The sequence below is a fragment of the Herpailurus yagouaroundi genome, unplaced genomic scaffold (assembly GCF_014898765.1).
Source record: "Herpailurus yagouaroundi ecotype Mexico unplaced genomic scaffold, PumYag 180, whole genome shotgun sequence".
NCBI lineage: Eukaryota > Metazoa > Chordata > Mammalia > Carnivora > Felidae > Herpailurus > Herpailurus yagouaroundi.
This window is the reverse complement of record NW_024412411.1, coordinates 28,822,044-28,839,528: the sequence shown is the minus strand read 5'-3', so window position 1 is coordinate 28,839,528 and position 17,485 is coordinate 28,822,044. Positions and strand designations below refer to the sequence as shown.

Genomic DNA, 17,485 nt, shown 5'->3' with positions numbered 1-17,485 from the left:
ATTTTGGGGTCCTACTTAATTATTAGGTTATTGAGTTAACCTGTTATTAGGTCATAGTAACAGCTGCAAATTAAAAAGTTATTATAAAAACAAAGAACAAAATCTGACCCTAACCAGTCTGCCTCTAACTTGTGATTCAGTTAAGTGTAATTCAAGTTGGGGCTCTAAATGCTAATTAAAGCATCCTAAATACATATTGAGGGGTATACTACAAACACAGTTGTCTGAGAGAAGGCTCTGAGGGACTCTTCTACACCAGCATCCATATGAATGCTACCCTTTTTGTTTCAGAAACAGATGCAGACCTGAAGAATGAGGCTGGGAGTAACAAGGTGATTGAGGTTATTGTCAAAGGATTACAGGGCCAGATTTTTTTCCTTACAACTTAGTGGATTTTTTTTTTTTTTTGGTTCAACCTAGTTGATTTTTAAAAGGAGTACCACAATATGTAAAACTAATTATCATAAAATAAGAATAAAAGTCATGATATATCTTTATTTTTCCTATTTGGAAACTTGGATAGTTTGAGACTGTAAAGTACATTTTTTTTTTCTTCACCGTTCCTGAAAGAGCTAGCAAAGAAGCCATTGTTGAGAGACCTGGTTACACTCATTCACATTACAAAGTACAGAGAGTCAACACAACTACCAAAGCCACTCAAATCAAACAAGAAGAAATGGCACTTCCTCATACTTCACGGACTTCACAGGAATACAAAGATTATTTTACTTTTCACACATTTACACATAACACAAGAAAAACCTTCAGTTAACTGACTAGTGTCTATAAATGTGGTAGGAGTTATGGCATAACAAAAGAGTCACCTGTTAAATACATAAATGTTTTGTACTAGAGGATATTTTTACATAGTACACAAGATGATTGACATAGACTTATCAACTCTTCCTCATACTGATTATACTATAAGCAGTGTTTAGGGTGTGCACATTGTTGTGTTTTGGAGATGTACAGGTGGCAATTCTAACCTATCTTCACATTATCCCTAAAATACTAAGGTTTCATCATTGAACTGTGGTTAAATGTTTAAGTGTGATTGTCTTCCAATGACTGTCATTACCTTCTTGTGTAATTAATATTCCATGTAATTTAGAGCACATGTCTTGATTTTCTCAATGCTCATGAATACCTTATCTGTGGGAAACTTATTTCTAAGGAAAAGCAGTATATGGCCATGACTTGCTTAACACATGTAATCAATATGAAGAAAAAAGGACCATCGCCATAAATCTGTAAGATTAAAACTTCAAAAAAAAGGTACAATTTGAACAAGCACTTACACTTTTGTTTCAAAAAAGGGACCACAGTAAGTAATGCCACAATAAATGTATAGTAATGCCTTAGTATATAATAAAGGAGAGGTGGGCTTCATTCATGTCCTATACAACAAAAGCTTTAATTCCTCACTAATCGTCAGTGGAATTAGCTCACAGACAACTCAGAGGAAAGAACACTCTGGTCTGTGTTAAAATAAAATGAACGTTGAGATTTCTCTATGTTGCAGCAAATGAAGTGGAATTCTGAATCTTTCTTTGGAGTCAAGTTGATCTTTGCAAGGTAATCAATTTGCCATTAAGACATTCTAATCTAGTAGGATGTCAGATGATGGCAAAGGCATTTAAACTGAGGGTGTCATATAAACATAGGGACTGGAACATTGGAGAGATTGCCTTCTGTTCCAGCAGAAGGTAGTCAGGCTATCAGCAATGTTATTATTACTAGGAAAAGGCCACCAAGGATCTAGAGACCAAAAAGCTCTAGCAACACCTGATCATAAGTATACAAAGATCAAAAGCAGAAGGTAAAAAATAAACATTTATCAGATTTTTTCATTATATTACTAATTTTTATAATATTAAATATTTTTCATCCCTTTATTCAATGTACTGGTATTTATTTCTGATTTTGACTCTGTCTGCAAAAAGAGCTTTATGCAGTCAATACCTGAGTGTCTGTACATGGAGAAATCTGAAGTAACAAGTAAAATATCATGTCCCAGTGGACCAGTGCTGTGGCCATCAATGGCAAGTAACCAGCTTTTTGGAATCTTAAGAGGAGAGGCTCTTTGCCACATGCAGATATTTATAGAGATAATATATTAGAATAATTGAAATAGAAATAATGGTTGATGCACGACCAGATGTTGATGATCTATTTAAATGAGTAGTGAATATCTATTTCTACACTCTATAAATTCAGTGAAATTCCTAATAAAAGCTATAAATTGAAAGGCATTAAATAAAGTCAGGTACAGATTTTATTCCTGCTAAAGATGATTAAACAATTTTAAATTCTGAAGCTAAAGATTATTTAAGAATCCTGTACCTTTATGTTTGGTTTTTATTGCAACTAAGTATAGAATTTAAAAGAATTTAAGCATACTTGTACCTTTAAAAAAATCTTTATCATCTGTACAAGAATTTCTCAAAAGCCAATATTAGATATCAATAAAATACATTGAAACTTCATAGTCTTACAAGTAGAATTTAGGCTGCTGCCTTAAAAATCCACTTTTTACATTGTTTTCATTTTATTATATTTTTTGATGCCACTGTAATGCCACTATCAGATGATATGTGCATATGACTTATCAGTATTTATATGTTAATGTGGTAAAATTTCATTAAATCCCAAAGTTATAAAGATAGTTTTATACCTCCTCTAAACCAGGCATCAGCAAACTATTACCCATGAGTCAAATGTGGCCCGCCACTAGTTTTACATGGCCCAACAGCTAAAATATTTCTATTTTTCAATGGATTTTAAGAATGAGAATTTCGAAAATTTTCAAGCTGTAGAGTCCATAAATAAAGTTGTATTGGCACTAAGCCTTATTCATTTGCTTATTCATTATCTATGAGTGCTTTCTGCTACAATGGCAGTTGAGTACTGTAGTAAAGACCTTTAGGGTATACAAAACCCCCAAATATTTACTATCAGGTCTTGACAGAAATAGTTTGCTAATCCCCACTCTATACCCATAGAAGGCATCTGGAATGCTGAATGGAGTGTTTATATTGAAATCAGTGTATGACTTAACTTGGTTTCATTTATAGACATCATTTACATTATTCCTTTTGAATATCATCATCTACTTGGTAAACAAATAAAAATAAACTTAACATTAAAAAAAACAACAACTTATTTCCTTGAAATGTTTAGGACCAGCAAAACAATGACATAGAAAAGAAAGAAATTCGTAAGAAAAAATAATGAATGAATAATTTAAATTACATTTTAAGTAATGATTTCAAAGTTCCTCAGAGAATTCCAGACAGTAAAGGACTTATCTGAAAATCCTTACAGCAAATTTCTAGTTTCCAAATTTCTGGGATATAGTACTTAACACAGTATTCTACAATTGTTATGGAAAAGACAATGTGCAGAGTTAGTTATCAAAAACAAGGGTGGGGGCAAGATTTTAAAATAAGAAACCAGTCAAGAAGTAAAAATTAAAAGAATGGCATGGCTAACAATTTATGCATTTTTTTTCTTTTTCATTTATAGGGAGCTACATGGTCTGCTGGTGTAGAACTTGATAGAAATTTACGTTTCATTTAGTGGGCTGATTCCCATATCTGTGTCAGATAAAATCATAGCACTTATTATTGTTACCATGGATACCATGAAGATACTGCCATCCACTAAACAGTATTAGAGGAAGACAACATAATTTTCTGGAACTAGTCCTGTTTTGCCTTCGTAAGTTGCCTTCAACCATCCTGGTTCCACTGATGGGTATACTGGCAAAAATGAAAAAAAATGTCATTCAATCAGCATTAGCTTCAAATAATTATATACACAAATGGGTAAAAATGCACATCAGATTGCATAAATATACTCAAGTTGTCAAAACAATGTCAAAGCACCTTTAAGGCTGGAAATGTCCTCTGCATTCATGTAACCAATCTCTCTTCCTTCCCAATCCCTCCCATCCTTCCATCTCTCCTATCTCCCCCCATTCCTTCTTCCTTCTCTCTCCCTCTCTTTCATATATAGGAGGAAACTGGGCTCCAGAGAAATATAGTGTATTAACTTGTACAGGTTATGAGAGGCAGGGGCTAGAGCAGATTCTGAGTCTCCTGGCTTCTACTTTAGCTTCTTATCCCATTACTATTCCTTCATCATCCCCATGATAATAAACTTAAGCAAAGGGAATGGGTATACTTACCATTAGAAAATATTGCCCCCTGTGGGAAAGAAAGTTCATGGCTGTGCTCTGCTTTACAAGAGTACATGGCTTTGGCTTGGCTGAAAGAGCAAAAAGTAATTTATAAAATACACAGCTCTCAACAAAAATACATTTATACTTCAAATCATTTGTAAAAAATAATATTAGTTTTTAGTTGTAATTGGAGTATAATATACATCAAATACACATGTAAGTATGCATAAGAGCATTTTTCACAAAGCAAAAACACTCACATCATACCAAAAACCCTTCTTGTGTTTCTAGGAAATGTCTCCAAGGGTAACCAACCTGGCTTCTAACAGCACAAGCTGGTTTTAAAGAACACTATTATTATATAATTGTTAGTATGCTGGCAAACAGACCATTTTTACACCTATATAGAGGTTCATAGGTACCCTATAGCTTTTTTCCTACGTTCTATCAGAGGTGAGACCCAAAAATTAAAAGGCCTACAGGATATGATAAATAATTAAGTGTACATGAGATAGGAAAAAGAATAGAATAAATTGATGATAAATGGCAACCAACAATAGCCTCATTGTCAGGAAAACAATGAGGATAGATGGAGGCTTTGCAAACCAGAGCCTATACCCATCTCCTAAAGTGGGAAGCCAATATTCAGCTCCCAACATCTGCTGCCATATGAGAATTCAGACTCAATGTAGCCAGATACTCTAGTTTCTTAAGAGAAAACAGAATTTCAGAATTTTATATGCGATATATTTAAAAATATTTGAGCCAACACTAAAAAGCCATCATCTGAGGCTGCTTATCAAATCACTAGTCAAGTCACCTTCATTCGACAACATCCAATTACCTTCATATGATGTGCAAGTTATGCTGATTTCACCTACTTCTCACCATCTCTATGACAACCAGAGCCCAAGCCAAAATCATTTCTGGTGTGGCTCACAGAATGGCTTCCTACCTTTCTAAATCCTCTAGGCCTCTTGTTTTGTCTACTTAAAATCCATTCTATACAGAGCAGCCAGTTTGAAAAAGGTTCTGATGATCGTGTGATGACCACATTATTTCCCTCAAAACAACCCTTCAACTGGTTTCCAACTCTAGCTTCCATACTGCGCACAATCAGGTACCTGTTAGTGTCTCCTGCTTCTTCTGTACCTACCTGCTCATCTACTATACTCCATTCACACTGGCCTGCTTTTACCTCCTCAAACATGCCAAAGTCATTCTCACCCCAGGGCTTTGCCCTGACATGTTTTCCCCTTGATCTAAACATGGTTGTCCATTTCTAGTTCATCTTAAATTTCCTACGTTTTGCTAAAAGTTAGGTCTTCCTGACCACACACTCTAAAACAGCTGCCCAGGCAACTATCATATTCTCCTGTTTTAAGTTTGCATGGCATTAGTATCTGGTATTCTGCTGTTACTGCTGATATTTCTATAACCTTCTTCAATTAGAATGCAACTCCCATGAATGAGGCCTGATGCTTAGTAACTCAATAAATATTTGCTGAATCAATGAATGGAAAAAAAAAGTTAAGAAGCTCTGGGCTCTGTTTCATACACAGTGAGTCCTTTTAAATATTGAAGGCACCCTGTCTTTCCTCCCTGAGGGCCCAGTACTTTATCTACAAAGAAGCATCAGCAGTGTTTGCTATCTACAGCTCTCTCAAAGAGCAGTATATATTATTATTTCACTTCCCTGTTGGAGCTAGATAATGGGTCTTATTCCCTACACTTCCAGAATGAGGCTAGGTCATTTAAACTGGGTTTCCAAAAAGTTATCTGAAAATTAGAAAGCTTATAGAGAATAAAGATGGTCCTACCCTCAGAATCTATTTCATGAGGTTTAAGTCTCAGGTTGTACTTTCAGAAAGTCTGCTAGGATAGCCTAGGCGAGCCTACAGCAGGCAGATTTAGGAATGACTACTAGCCCACACAGAACACTTCTCAGGGCTGCATCATGCAAGGAAGAATTGAGGAAGTACAGGGCTCTACACTAAAGAAGAATCATATGTACGTGTGTGTATGTACATGCAGGCACATGAATGTATGTGCTGGCTGACATGGGTGTGGGGGGGGGAAGAGGATACTACCAAGTTATGAAGACTTGTAAGAATCGGACCATGATAATCCTAAATAAAAAAAAATACATTAGTTTTTCCTATAAATCTTCTAGTCAATTATAATCATTTGATCTAATTTCGTATGATTTGATCTAATATGATCTGATAGCTGACATAATTGAGAGTCCCAGAACCATTTCTCTAAAAATATGTGTTTTTCAAAAAAACCAAATTTTCTAACGGCAACAATTTTCTCTAATATTAAGTCCTACTGCTTTGAATCATTAATCTAAGAGATGCATAAGGAAATAATTTCCAGTTATAGAAATGATTAAGATATAATAATCCTGGGGTGCCTGTGTGGCTTAGCCAGTTAAGCCTCCAAGTCTTGATTTTGGCTCAGGTCATGATATCATGATTCATGAGTTCGATCTATGCATCGAGTTCTGTGCTAACAGTGCAGAGCCTGCTTGAGATTCTCTCTCCCTATCTCTCTCTACCCCTCCCCTTACTCTCACTCTCTCAAAATAAATAAATAAACTTAAAAAAAAGATATAATAATCATTGCAATGATATAGTTTTTGAAATTATATACTGAATACAACCAAACTATTTTTGTAAATATTTCAGATATGAATGTTCTCTCTATAGTGTTTTATGGGATTGGGTAGCAAGGGGGAGGCATGTAGAATAATTATATCATGAAATAAAGATATTGTAGTATGTGTCAAAAATACACAGCACAAAATAATATCTGTCCTGACTTTTCAATCATCTGTGCATATGACTAGACAGGTATAATTTTCTTCTGCTGAGATCTGTAACTACAGGTGTTAACTCAGCAGAAAGCTTTGATGATTTAATGTAGATGTCTGTGACTGTGAAGTTTTCTCTTCAGGTGCTAATGCTTCCTCTTTTACTGCCTTCGTATATTGAAGAAGATGTGAAAATAATACTGTCACCTATTAGGTCTTTCTTAAGAAGATCCTAATATTCTTTGAAAAGGATTCTGAAAATCTTGCTTCTTATTGCATGGGAGAGTAAGGTAATGACACTCAGCATGCTGAAAGCTATTTCTTCCCTTATCATCCAGAGAATGATCTGTTCATGAGATTCATTCCTAATTCTATACACTATTACTAATTAGTAAACTTACTGAGCTTTGATAAGTGTGCAAAATTCACAATGCTTATCTTAATCATAAGCTATGATTGACCAAAATTGATACAATATTTTCTGGAGGGTCACTTAATGATACACACACACACACACACACACACACACATATTTTTTGTATGAAGGAAGGAGGAATGAACCTAGATATAGTTAAAAAGATGCCAATGTAGTAGTAACATATAGAAAAGCTAAAAACAAAAAAATCAAAACCTAAGTCTTCATCAGAAGATTTAAAAACACCAACCCAAATAAAGCATCAGGCAGCTAATTTAAATAATAATGTAGAAGAACACATGGCATAAAACAATATTAGCCTGTAAGGCAATTATTTATAAAAAAATATGTCCTTGCAAGGCCCCTAAATTGCCCATGACTATTTACAATAAATACTACATTTGCTTCTGGGCCACTGGTTGGAGATTTGTTAAAATTAGTCACATGTTCCTTTTTTACGCTTTTGTCAACAAATACTGGCTGTTTCTGGCTTAGATATCTGAGTGAATACTGAATGCCTCAATGCTAAAGAACTCCCATGGACGCTTGTAAAGCTGCTTATGTAAAAGGCACGTGCATTGCAACTCCATTGAAAATGAAGTGAAAAAGTGAGTAACAAAGTCTTTTTAAGTTAAAAATGTATTATTTTATTCATTTACCCAACAACTTTGTTGAGCATCTTTTCTCTGTTGGGTACTATGTTGGAGCAATACAGTGAGCACCACCTGCATAATTCCTTTTCTGTGTTTATCACAGAGGAGTGGTTCACAAAGTATAGTCAAGGGGAACCTGGATGGATGGGTAGGTAGGGCCCTGAGAGGACATTGCTCTGAGAGCAAATGAAGTATATACGAGAATCCATTTATATTCTAGTATGCCATGTTTTAAAGAGGTCTACAAAAATGTTAAATAAAGTAGCTCTTTGTTTTAAAAAATATTTTCATAAAATTTATTTATATTCATATGTAATGGCCTTTTAAAAAATCTTTGTTACTGTATTAATGGTGCTTTGATGGGATTAAGGAAGAGAGGTGTCAGTTCCTGAGCTCTCAGTAGTCACCATCATTAAGGAATGGAAGCTGACTGCAGCACATTCAGTATATGGCAACAACAGAGGAGGGGTGGGCTTCCATGCGGTCTGGGTTAGTGTTGGATGTGAAACAATTTCTGTTATTTTCAAAACACATTAAAAATATGGCCTTTGGAAGAGGAAAGTGGTGGGGAGGTTAGACCCTATTGTGATCTAGGGGTAGGCACAAAAACTCTCTGCCTAGGTTTTATAGAAAAGGGTGACCCCCAAATGTTGTAGGACTTGTGATCATCAGGTGACTTAGGTGATAGGAGTTTGGATTTTGAAAGGAAACAGGCATTTTGCTTGGTTCATCTTCATTATGTAGAAATGAAGTCCAAGAGAAATTAAAGTTACAGCAGAGTCAGGCTAGAAACTACATCTCCTGATTGCTGGTCTAGAACATTTGTGGTGACTATTTGAATGTCATCTGTGAAGTCTCTTAATATCAGTGAAAAAAAAAATCATATCTATTATTGATAATTGCTGACAGTAAATAAGAGTAAATAATCACAATTCTGTCCTCCAAAAACAAAGCATGTTACTGTTACACCTCTTTAGTTGCATTAACTTATTCATATTTTTACTAAATTCATAAATATTTTTAAATTGCTCAGTTTAAATTTCTAGTAAATATAAATAGATATAATCCACATAAACAAAGGCTCTTTGGAGGTTCTCAATGTTTTCTTTTTCTTTAGTGTATAAAGGTGTTCTGAGACCAAAAATTTCAAGAACCATGGTCATAGATGAGATTAGGTGGTTGTGAACCAAAATGTTAACTGAGGTTGTCTTCAGGTGGTGAGATAAGAGGTGGCTTTCCTTTACTTTTTAAAAATTTGGGGCACCTGGGTGGCGCAGTCGGTTAAGCGTCCGACTTCAGCCAGGTCACGATCTCGCGGTCCGGGAGTTCGAGCCCCGCATCAGGCTCTGGGCTGATGGCTCAGAGCCTGGAGCCTGTTTCCGATTCTGTGTCTCCCTCTCTCTCTGCTCCTCCCCCGTTCATGCTCTGTCTCTCTCTGTCCCAAAAATAAATAAATGTTGAAAAAAAATTAAAAAAAAATAAAATAAAAATTTATTAGTACTACCCACATTCTCTAAGAGAAAAAAAAAATGTTATTCTTAAAAATAATGTATTCTTTTGTGTTTCTTAATGTAGCACAATATGTTATGTGTATCTTACATGTGTACTGTGCTCTAAATCAATGACAGCCTTCTTAAATCTCAAACTCACTGGATGAGAAGACTTTGTTGAGTTTTGCTTTGGTGCTTTGCAATTGTAAACAAAACATTGGTTTTATTTTTTTCAACACTGCTTTTAAATTATGACAATAGAAATATGTGATTGTTTATAATGAGCCAGGCACTCTCAATTTTCCTAATTCTCAACCATATAATTCTCAATTCAACCTTCAGAAGATATTTGTATAGCTTGCGTAAATTATGTTAAAGTGGATCTTCCTCTCCGCCCAAATTTAACTGACATTTAGGTGAAGGCTTTAAAAGTACCATTTTCCACATATTTTATAATGGTGAAACAGAGCCTAGTGACATTTGGCTTTTGAAGGCATTGTATATAACCAATGTCTACTTAAGGATGTGCTAGGCACTAAGACATTTTTCTCTGTTCAAATGACTCTCAAAAACAGTATTTTTTGGTACATAAAAACCATTTGGGGATGTTGTCAAAAATTCATATTCTCCAGGCTTCAGTCTCAGATATTCTGGTTTACAGAGTCTGCAGCAACTCAGGAATCTTCATATTAACAAGTCTTATAGGTCAAGCTCCTTGCAGAGTGACCCCTCCCACTCCACCGAACCTGATTTCTTCAAGATTTCCAGTGATGCCTTAGAGATTAAAACCAGTGTCCTCCTCTAATGATCTCCTTGACACTTTTGCTTCTACCACATTGACCATTACTTCTCTTTATCATTTCTTCACACTCACATGCTTGACCCTTAAATAAAACCATTCACCAAAGACCAATGCTCAGATATTTTTCCTTTTTCACTCAATAAGCTCCATCATTGAGTACCCTCAGCTTTATTTATGCAGTATAACTGCTGTATGGAAGTTTCTCAAATGGCATCAAACACCATGCCCTCCCCTGGTTCCAGTTGCACATTTCTAACTGCCTGTCCTCAGGCAGTTCCTTGAACATTCCTCAGGCTCCTTGAACATTATGGTCAACATTTCCTTTCCTCTCCTATATACTCACAAGCTAAGATCAGAAGCTAAATTTCCATTCTTTTTGACAGTCAGTCTCAAAGACTTGGAATTTTCTTTACCTATCTTTCATTCCCAAAATATCCAAGCAGTTGCCCAATCCTGGTCTGATCCATAAAATTCTCCTTATGGTTTTTCATGCTTTTGTTACTGCCCTAATTAAGGCCCTTTAAACCTCACAAATTCCATCCTAGATGGCCAACTGTTCTCTCCCCTTCACAACCTCCTAGAAAAGCCACTTGAGTGATCTATTCAAGTGCACCCATGATTAGATCACCCCTTTGTTCAATGACTCAGTCTACAGTAACTCCCAGAAGTGTTACTTTCCTGTTGTTCAAAGCCATCCACTGAAATCTCCCATTAGGTCTCTTTCCCAAACATGGCTAGTCGTCCTACTGCCTACTACTGGTTCTATCATTCTTCAAGGTCCAATTCAAGGATAACCCTGAGCTCCCTAGAAAGAAAGCAAAATACACTTTGTAGGAGGTTAGTATGGGAAATGCCCTCAATTTCTATCTGTTTTTCACTTGTATTTAATGATATAAAATAGTATCAGGTATTGCCAATGGTTAGTGATTTAGTAACATTAATATATTAGAGGCTTCAATATCTTAAGCAAGCACTTTAAATAACAATAATAATAGTTACCATCATAGACCATCTACAGAGAACTTAGCAAGTACTGCAAATAAATTGTAGTGTACATTTATAAGAATTTGTCAAGGGAAGAATTATGATCTTCATTTTATAGAAAAAGAAAATATTTTTCGAAGATGGCAGCGTAGGAGGACACTGGGCTCACTGCGCGTCCTGCTGATCACTTAGATTCCACCTACACCTGCCTAAATAACCCAGAAAACTGCCAGAAGACTAGCAGAATGGAGTCTCTGGAGCTAAGTGCAGATGAGAGGCCCACGGAAGAAGGTAGTAAGGGCGGAGAGGCGGTGCGCACTGCACGGACTGGCGGGAGGGAGCCGGGGTGGAGGGGCAGCCCGCCGGCCAAGCAGAGCCCCTGAGTCTGGCTGGCAAAAGCGGTGGAGTTGGACGGAGTGTGTTCCGACAGCAAGCGGGACTTGAAATCTGGAACGTTATAAGCTAACAGCTCTGCTCGGAGAACGGGAGGGCTGGAGGACAACGGGAGGGAGAGTTGTTGAGCCCCAGACGACAGAGCTCACCTTGGTGGGGAACAAAGGTGCTCGCCAGCGCCATCTCCCTCGCTCATCCCCCAGCCAAAATCCCAAAGGGGAACTTGTTAGCACCGCACAAACACCCAACGCTGTGCTTCTGCGGAGCCATCCCTCCAGCGGGTCTGACTCCCTCCCTGTGCCCAGGGTCCCTCCCGAAGCAGATCTCCGAAGGAAAAGAGAGCTGAGCCTGCCCCTCCTGCCCCTGTGCACCTTGCCGATACACCCCAGTTAATATGCCAGATCCCCAGCACCACAAGCCTGGCAGTGTGCAAGTAGCCCAGACAGGCCACGCCACCCCACAGTGAATCCAGCCCCTAGGAGAGGGGAAGAGAAGGTACACACCAGTCTGACTGTGGCCCCAGTATTGGGCTGGGGGCAGACATCAGGTCTGACTGCGGCCCCACCCACCAACACAAGTTATGCAAGACAGCACAAGGGAAGTGCCCCGCAGTCCGGAACCACTCCAGGGACTATCCAAAATGACCAAACAGAAGGATTCCCCTCAGAAAAACATCCAGGAAATAACAACAACTAACGAACTGATCAAAAAGGATTTAAACAATATAACAGAAAGTGAATTTAGAATAAGTGTCATAAAATTAATCGCTGGGCTTGAAAACAGTATAAAGGACAGCAGAGAATCTCTTGCTACAGAGATCAAGGGATTAAGGAATAGCCAGGAGGAGCTAAAAAATGCTATCAACGAACTACAAAACAAACTGGAGACAACTATGGCTCGGATTGAAGAGGCAGAGGAGAGAATAGGTGAACTAGAAGATAAAATTCTCGAAAAAGAAGAAGCTGAGAAAAAGAGAGATAAAAAAATCCAGGAATATGAGGGGAAAATTAGAGAACTAAGTGATGCACTAAAGAGAAATAATACACATAATTGGTATTCCAGAGGAGGAAGAGAGAGGCAAAGGTGCTGAAGGTGTACTTGAAGAAATAATAGCTGAGAACTTCCCAGATGTGGGGAAGGAAAAAGGCATTGAAATCCAAGAGACACAGAGAACTCCCTTCAGACGTAACTTGAATCGATCTTCTGCATGACATATCATAGTGAAACTGGAAAAATACAAGGATAAAGAGAAAATTCTGAAAGCAGCTAGAGATATACGTATAAAGGAAACGTATAAAGGATAAACATATAAAGGGAGACCCATAAGACTCCTGACTGATTTCTCTACTGAAACTTGGCAGCCCAGAAAGGAATGGCAGGAGATGAACAGAAAAAATATGCAGCCGAGAATCCTTTATCCAGCAAGTCTGTCATTTAGAATAGAAGGAGAGATAAAGGTCTTCCCAAACAAACAAAAACTGAGGAATTCCTCACCACTAAACCAGCCCTACAAGAGATCCTAAGGGGGATCCTGTGGACAAAGTACCAGAGACATCACTACAAGCATGAAACCTACAGACATCACAATGACTCTAAACCCGTATCTTTCTATAATAACACTGAATGTAAATGGACTAAGTGCGCCAACCAAAAGACATAGGGTATCAGAATGGATAAAAAAACAAGCCCCATCTATTTGCTGCCTACAAGAGACTCATTTTAGACCTGAGGACACCTTTAGATTGAGAGTGAAGGGATGGAGAACTATTTATCATGCCACTGAAAGTCAGAAGAAAGCTGGAGTAGCCACTTATATCAGACAAACTAGACTATAAATTAAAGGCTATAACAAGAGATGAAGAAGGGCATTATATAATAATTACAGGGTCTATCCATCAGGAAGAGCTAACAATTATAAATGTCTATGCACCGAATACAGTAGCCCCCAAATATATAAAACAATTACTCATAAACATAAGCTACCTTATTGATAAGAATGTGGTAATTGCAGGGGACTTTAACACTCCACTTACAGAAATGGATAGATCCTCTAGACATATGGTCAATAAAGAAAAAAGGGCCCTGAATGATACATTGGATCAAATGGACTTGACAGATCTATTTAGAACTCTGCATCCCAAAACAACAGAATATACTTTCTTCTCGAGTGCACATGGAACATTCTTCAAGATAGATCGCATACTGGGTCACAAAACAGCCCTTCATAAGTATACAAGAATTGAGATCATACCATGCATACTTTCAGACGACAATGCTATGAAGCTTGAAATCAACCACAGGAAAAAGTCTGGAAAACCTCCAAAAGCATGGTGGTTAAAAAATACCCTTCTAAAAATGAATGGGTCAACCAGACAATTCGAGAAGAAATTAAAAAATATATGGAAACAAACGAAAATGAAAATACAACAATCCAAACGCTTTGGGACGCAGCGAAGGCAGTCCTGAGAGGAAAATACATTGCAATCCAGGCCTATCTCAAGAAACAAGAAAAATCCCAAATACAAAATCTAACAGCACACCTAAAGGAAATAGAAGCAGAACAGTAAAGACAGCCTAAATCCAGCAGAAGAAGAGAAATAATAAAGATCAGAGCAGAAATAAACCATATAGAATCTAAAAAAACTGTAGAGCAGATCAATGAAACCAAGAGTTGGTTTTTTGAAAAAATAAACAAAATTGATAAACCTCTAGCCAGGCTTCTCAAAAAGAAAAGGGAGATGACCCAAATAGATAAAATCATGAATGAAAATGGAATTATGACAACCAATCCCTCAGAGATACAAGCAATTATCAGGGAATACTATGAAAAATTATATGCCAACAAATTGGACAACCTGGAAGAAATGGACAAATTCCTAAACACCCACACGCTTCCAAAACTCAATCAGGAGGAAATAGAAAGCTTGAACAGACCCATAACCAGCGAAGAAATCGAATCTGTTATCAAAAATCTCCCAACAAATAAGAGTCCAGGACCACATGGCTTCCCAGGGGAGTTCTACCAGACGTTTAAAGCAGAGATAATACCTATCCTTCTCAAGCTATTCCAAGAAATAGAAAGGGAAGAAAAACTTCCAGACTCATTCTATGAAGCCAGTATTACTTTGATTCCTAAACCAGACAGAGACCCAGTAAAAAAGAGAACTACAGGCCAATATCCCTGATGAATATGGATGCAAAAATTCTCAATAAGATACTAGCAAATCAAATTCAACAGCATATAAAAAGAATTATTCACCATGATCAAGTGGGATTCATTCCTGGGATGCAGGGCTGGTTCAATATTTGCAAATGAATCAATGTGATACATCACATTAATAAAAGAAAAGATAAGAACCATATGATCCTGTCAATCGATGCAAAAAGGCATTTGACAAAATTCAGCAAACTTTCTTAATAAACACCCTCGAGAAAGTCGGGATAGAAGGAACATACTTCAACATCATAAAAGCCATTTATGAAAAGCCCACAGCTAATATCATCCTCCATGGGGAAAAACTGAGAGCTTTTCCCCCGAGATCAGGAATACGACAGGGATGTCCACTCTCACCGCTGTTGTTTAACATAGTGTTGGAAGTGCTAGCATCAGCAATCAGACAACAAAAGGAAATCAAAGGCATCAAAATTGGCAAAGATGATGTTAAGCTTTCACTTTTTGCAGATTACATGATATTATACATGGAAAATCTGACAGACTCCACCAGAAGTCTGCTAGAACTGATACATGAATTTAGCAAAGTTGCAGGATACAAAATCAATGTACAGAAATCAGTTGCATTCTTATACACTAATAATGCAGCAACAGAAAGACAAATAAAGAAACTGATCGCATTCACAATTGCACCAAAAGCATAAAATACCTAGGAATAAATAACCAAAGATGTACAAGATCTGTATGCTGAAAACTATAGAAAGCTTATGAAAGAAATTGAAGAAGATATAAAGAAATAGAAAAACATTCCTTGCTCATGGATTGGAAGAATAAATATTGTCAAAATGTCAATACTACCCAAAGATACCTACACATTCAATGAATCCCAATCAAAATTGCACCAGCATTCTTCTCGAAACTAGAACAAGCAATCCTAAAATTCATATGGAACCACAAAAGGCCCCGAATAGCCAAAGTAATTTTGAAGAAGGAGACCAAAGCAGGAGGCATCACAATCCCAGACTTTAGCCTCTGGGCTAAATGATGACAAAGCTGTCATCATCAAGACAGCATGGTATTGGCACAAAAACAGACACATAGACCAATGGAATAGAAATAGAAACCCCAGAACTAGACCCACAAACGTATGGCCAACTCATCTTTGACAAAGCAGGAAAGAATATCCAATGGAAAAAAGTCTCTTTAACAAATGGTGCTGAGAGAACTGGACAGCAACATGCAGAAGATTGAAAGTAGACCACTTTCTCACACCATTCACAAAAATAAACTCAAAATGGATCAAGGACCTGAATGTGAGACAGGAAACCATCAAAACCCTAGAGGAGAAAGCAGGAAAAGACCTCTCTGACCTCAGCCGTAGCAATTTCTTACTTGACATATCCCCAAAGGCAAGGGAATTAAAAGCAAAAATGAACTACTGGGATCTTATGAAGATAAAAAGCTTCTTCACAGCAAAGGAAACCACCAACAAAACTAAAAGGCAACCAACGGAATGGAAAAGATATTTGCAAATGACATATCGGACAAAGGGCTAGTATCCAAAATCTATAAAGAGCTCGCCAAACTCCACACCCAAAAAGCAAATAATCCAGTGAAGAAATGGGCAGAAAACATGAATAGATTCTTCTCTAAAGAAGACATCCAGATGGCCAACAGGCACATGAAAAGATGCTCAACGTCGCTCCTTACCAGGGAAATACAAATCAAAACCACACTCAGATATCACCTCACGCCAGTCAGAGTGGCCAAAATGAACAAATCAGGAGACTATAGATGCTGGAGAGGATGTGGAGAAACGGAAACCCTCTCGCACTGTTGGTGGTAATGCAAATTGGTGCAGCCACTCTGGAAAACAGTGTGGAGGTTCCTCAGAAAATTAAAAATAGACCTACCCTATGACCCAGAAATAGCACTGCTAGGAATTTACCCAAGGGATACAGGAGTACTGATGCATAGGGACACTTGTACCCCAATGTTTATAGCAGCACTCTCAACAATAGCCAAATTATGGAAAGAGCCTAAATGTCCATCAACTGATGAATGGATAAAGAAATTGTGGTTTATATACACAATGGAATACTACGTGGCAATGAGAAAGAATGAAATATGGCCCTTTGTAGCAACGTGGATGGAACTGGAGAGTGTGATACTAAGTGAAATAAGCCATACAGAGAAAGACAGATACCATATGGTTTCACTCTTATGTGGGTCCTGAGATACTTAACAGAAACCCTGGCGGGAGGGGGAGGAAAAAAAAAAAAAAGAAGTTAGAGTGGAAGAGAGCCAAAGCATGAGACTCTTAAAAACTGAGAACAGGGGCACCTGGGTGGCGCAGTCGGTTAAGCGTCCGACTTCAACCAGGTCACGATCTCGCGGTCCGTGAGTTCGAGCCCCGCGTCAGGCTCTGGGCTGATGGCTCAGAGCCTGGAGCCTGTTTCCGATTCTGTGTCTCCCTCTCTCTCTGACCCTCCTCCATTCATGCTCTGTCTCTCTCTGTCCCAAAAATAAATAAACGTTGGAAAAAAAAATTAAAAAAAAAAACAAAAAAAAAAAACAA

The 17,485-nt window shown here is 37.5% G+C and overlaps 1 protein-coding gene across 1 annotated transcript in view; it reads right to left on the bottom strand.

The window, feature by feature from the left end:
* Nucleotides 1-415: 415 nt before the first annotated feature.
* The window catches only part of ARHGAP42 (Rho GTPase activating protein 42), a 339,332-nt gene continuing 322,262 nt past the window's right edge, over nucleotides 416-17,485 (bottom strand). The window contains exons 23-24 of the mRNA XM_040489702.1: nucleotides 4,190-4,269; nucleotides 416-3,761 (exon numbers count right to left, since the gene is read on the bottom strand). Of these exons, the coding sequence (XP_040345636.1) occupies nucleotides 3,673-3,761; nucleotides 4,190-4,269 (169 nt within the window). The 3' untranslated portion in view covers nucleotides 416-3,672. The remainder of the gene's footprint in view (nucleotides 3,762-4,189; nucleotides 4,270-17,485) is intronic.